At 48.5% G+C, this 2531-nt stretch overlaps 1 protein-coding gene across 1 annotated transcript; it reads right to left on the reverse strand.

The window, feature by feature from the left end:
- Positions 1-290: 290 nt before the first annotated feature.
- LOC145113811 (uncharacterized) lies at positions 291-908 on the reverse strand. Its single transcript, XM_079049862.1, has one exon. It carries the CDS (start codon positions 906-908, stop codon positions 291-293), a length of 618 nt encoding a protein of 205 aa, XP_078905988.1.
- Between the last annotated feature and the right edge of the window lie 1623 nt (positions 909-2531).

Below are 2531 nucleotides of genomic sequence, written 5' to 3' on the forward strand. Positions count from 1 at the left end.
TCAGCAAACTGAAGCCCATTGTCACTTATCAACGTTCTAGGTGTGCCAAACCTAGTCATGATATTCTTCCAGACAAACTTGATCATGTGCCTTCCTGTTATGCATGCCAACGGTTCTGCTTCGATCCATTTCGTAAAATAGTCCACCGCCACGACCATATATTTTAACCTTCCTGGCGCTTCTAGGAATGGTCCCACAATATCTATTCCCCATTGATAAAATGGCCAGGGGCTGGATATATTGGATAAGAGCGCCGGTAGATTCGCTTAGACCGGGGAGAACGCTTGGCACTACCCACATGCTTTTGTCAGCTCTGTTGCGTCTTGGTGCACGGTGGGCCAGTAGATCCCCATCCGAAGCACCTTTCCCGTTAGAGCTTGTGCACCCTCATGTGCGCCTGCTTGGCCTGCATGTGCTTCCCGCAACGCCTCTTTTCCTTTGATCTCGTCCATGCATCTTAGCCATGGGGTTGTGAACCCCTTCCGGTATAGCTCCCCTTCAATTAGAGCGTAAGAAGGTGCCTTTATGCGCACTCTTCTGGCTTCGTCATGACTATCAGGTAGGACGCCTTGCTGTAGGTAGTCTATTAGTGGGGTCATCCATGTCGGCCCCGTTGTCGTGAGTGTGCTCACCTGCCATTCCTCTATGCTTCTTTCCTTGAGCACTTCGACCAAAACCTTCTTTGATAAGTGATCAAAACATGTAGACGCTAGTTTGCTTAGGGCGTCTGCTCTCCTGTTCTCGCTCCTTGGGATTTGCTTGATAGTGAACTCCTTAAAAGATTTGGTAAGCTGTCGCATTGTCCTAACGTATCTTTCCATTCTTTTGTCTCTTGTCTCAAAGCTTCCATTAACCTGGTTGGCAGCCAGTCTTGAGTCTGTCAGCGCAGCTACGGCCTCCGCCCCCATTTGTTTGGCCAAGCGTAGGCCGGCAAGCAATGCCTCGTACTCCGCCTCATTATTTGAAGTGTGGAAGTCGAAGCGGAGGGCATACGTAACCTCTTCTCCTTCCGGGCTGGTTAAGAGTAGGCCAGCCCCCGAGCCCTCCCTGTTGGACGCTCCATCGGTATACAACGTCCATTTTCTATTTCCCTATGGAATTTCTTTTACCGCCATGATTCCTTCTTTGATTACATCTCCTTCCCCCGGGACTTCAAGTAGAAAATCTGCCAGCGCCTGCCCTTTGATGCTTGTTCTTGGCGGGTAGCTAATATCATGCTCACCCAATTCGATTGCCCATTTCGCGAGTCTTCCTGAGGTTTCGGGCTTGAGCAGGATTTGTTTAATCGGGCAATTTGTCAGGACCTCTATTTGGTAGGCCTGAAAATACCGTCTCCACCGTCTCGCAGCATAGATCAGTGCTAGCACCAGCTTTTCCAGGGTGGGATAGTTAAGTTCAGGGCCTTGTAATGCTCTGCTCACAAAGTACACTGGCTTCTGTTCCCCTTCTTTTTCCACAACTAGTACAGAGGATATGGCTTCGGCTGAAGTCGAGAGGTATACCTGCAATATCTCACCCGGAATGGGGCTAGCTAACGTGGGTAGTTTGTGTAAAGCTTCCTTGATTCCTTGGAGTGCTACCTCTGCCGCCGTTGTCCACTGGAAGTTACTTTTCTCGATACAGCCTTTCAACGTGTTGAATAGCGGCATAGCCTTTTCTGCTGACTTTGAGATGAACCTACTGAGCGCCGTGATTTTCCCATTCAGGCCTTGCGCGTCCCTTAGAGTACTTGGGGGTAGTGTTTGCATGAACTCGTCCACTTTTGTTGGGTTGGGCTGGATGCCTTGTCTGGTAACATAGTATCCTAGGAACTGGCCTTCTTCCACTCCAAACGTGCACTTGCTCGGGTTTAGCTTCATCCTTGCTTTCTCCAATGTTTTGAAAGTCTCTTCAATATCCTGCAACATCTTTTCCTCATCCTCACTTTTAATAACCATATCGTCGACATACACTTCAATGTTTCTCCCAATCTGGCTTGAGAACATGGAGTCGACCAGACGTTGGTATGTTGCCCCCGCGTTTTTTAAACCAAAAGGCATTTTGGTGTAGCAAAATGTGCATTGGTCGGTGTAGAAAGCTGTTTTCTCCTCGTCGTCCTTACTCATCAGGATCTGGTGATACCCTTTATACGCATCCAGAAAACATTTTAATTTGAAACCTTGTAGTGATTCTACCTTCTGGTCAATCTCCGGGAGGGGGTAGCAGTCTTTAGGGCATGCCTTGTTAAGGTCGGAGAAATCAATGCACATGCGCCATGATCCGTCATGCTTTCGCACCATGACAGGATTGGCTATCCAAGTTGGGAAAACTGCTTCCCTCAGGATCCCCGCCTTCGTCAACTTAGCCACCTCCGCATTGATTGCCCTATTACGATCTCCCCCCTGAACCCTCTTTTTATGTTTAACTTCCTTTGTACCCGGTTTAATCATGAGTTTATGTTCAATGATTTTCCGGTCTACTCCTACCATATCTGTGGGAGTCCATGCAAATATGTGCTTGTATCGCCTGAGGAGATCGACGAGTGCCCGCCT

The sequence above is a fragment of the Lactuca virosa genome, chromosome 5 (genome assembly GCF_052849685.1).
Source record: "Lactuca virosa cultivar CGN04683 chromosome 5, Lactuca_virosa_CGN04683_v6, whole genome shotgun sequence".
Classification (NCBI taxonomy): Eukaryota; Viridiplantae; Streptophyta; class Magnoliopsida; order Asterales; family Asteraceae; genus Lactuca; species Lactuca virosa.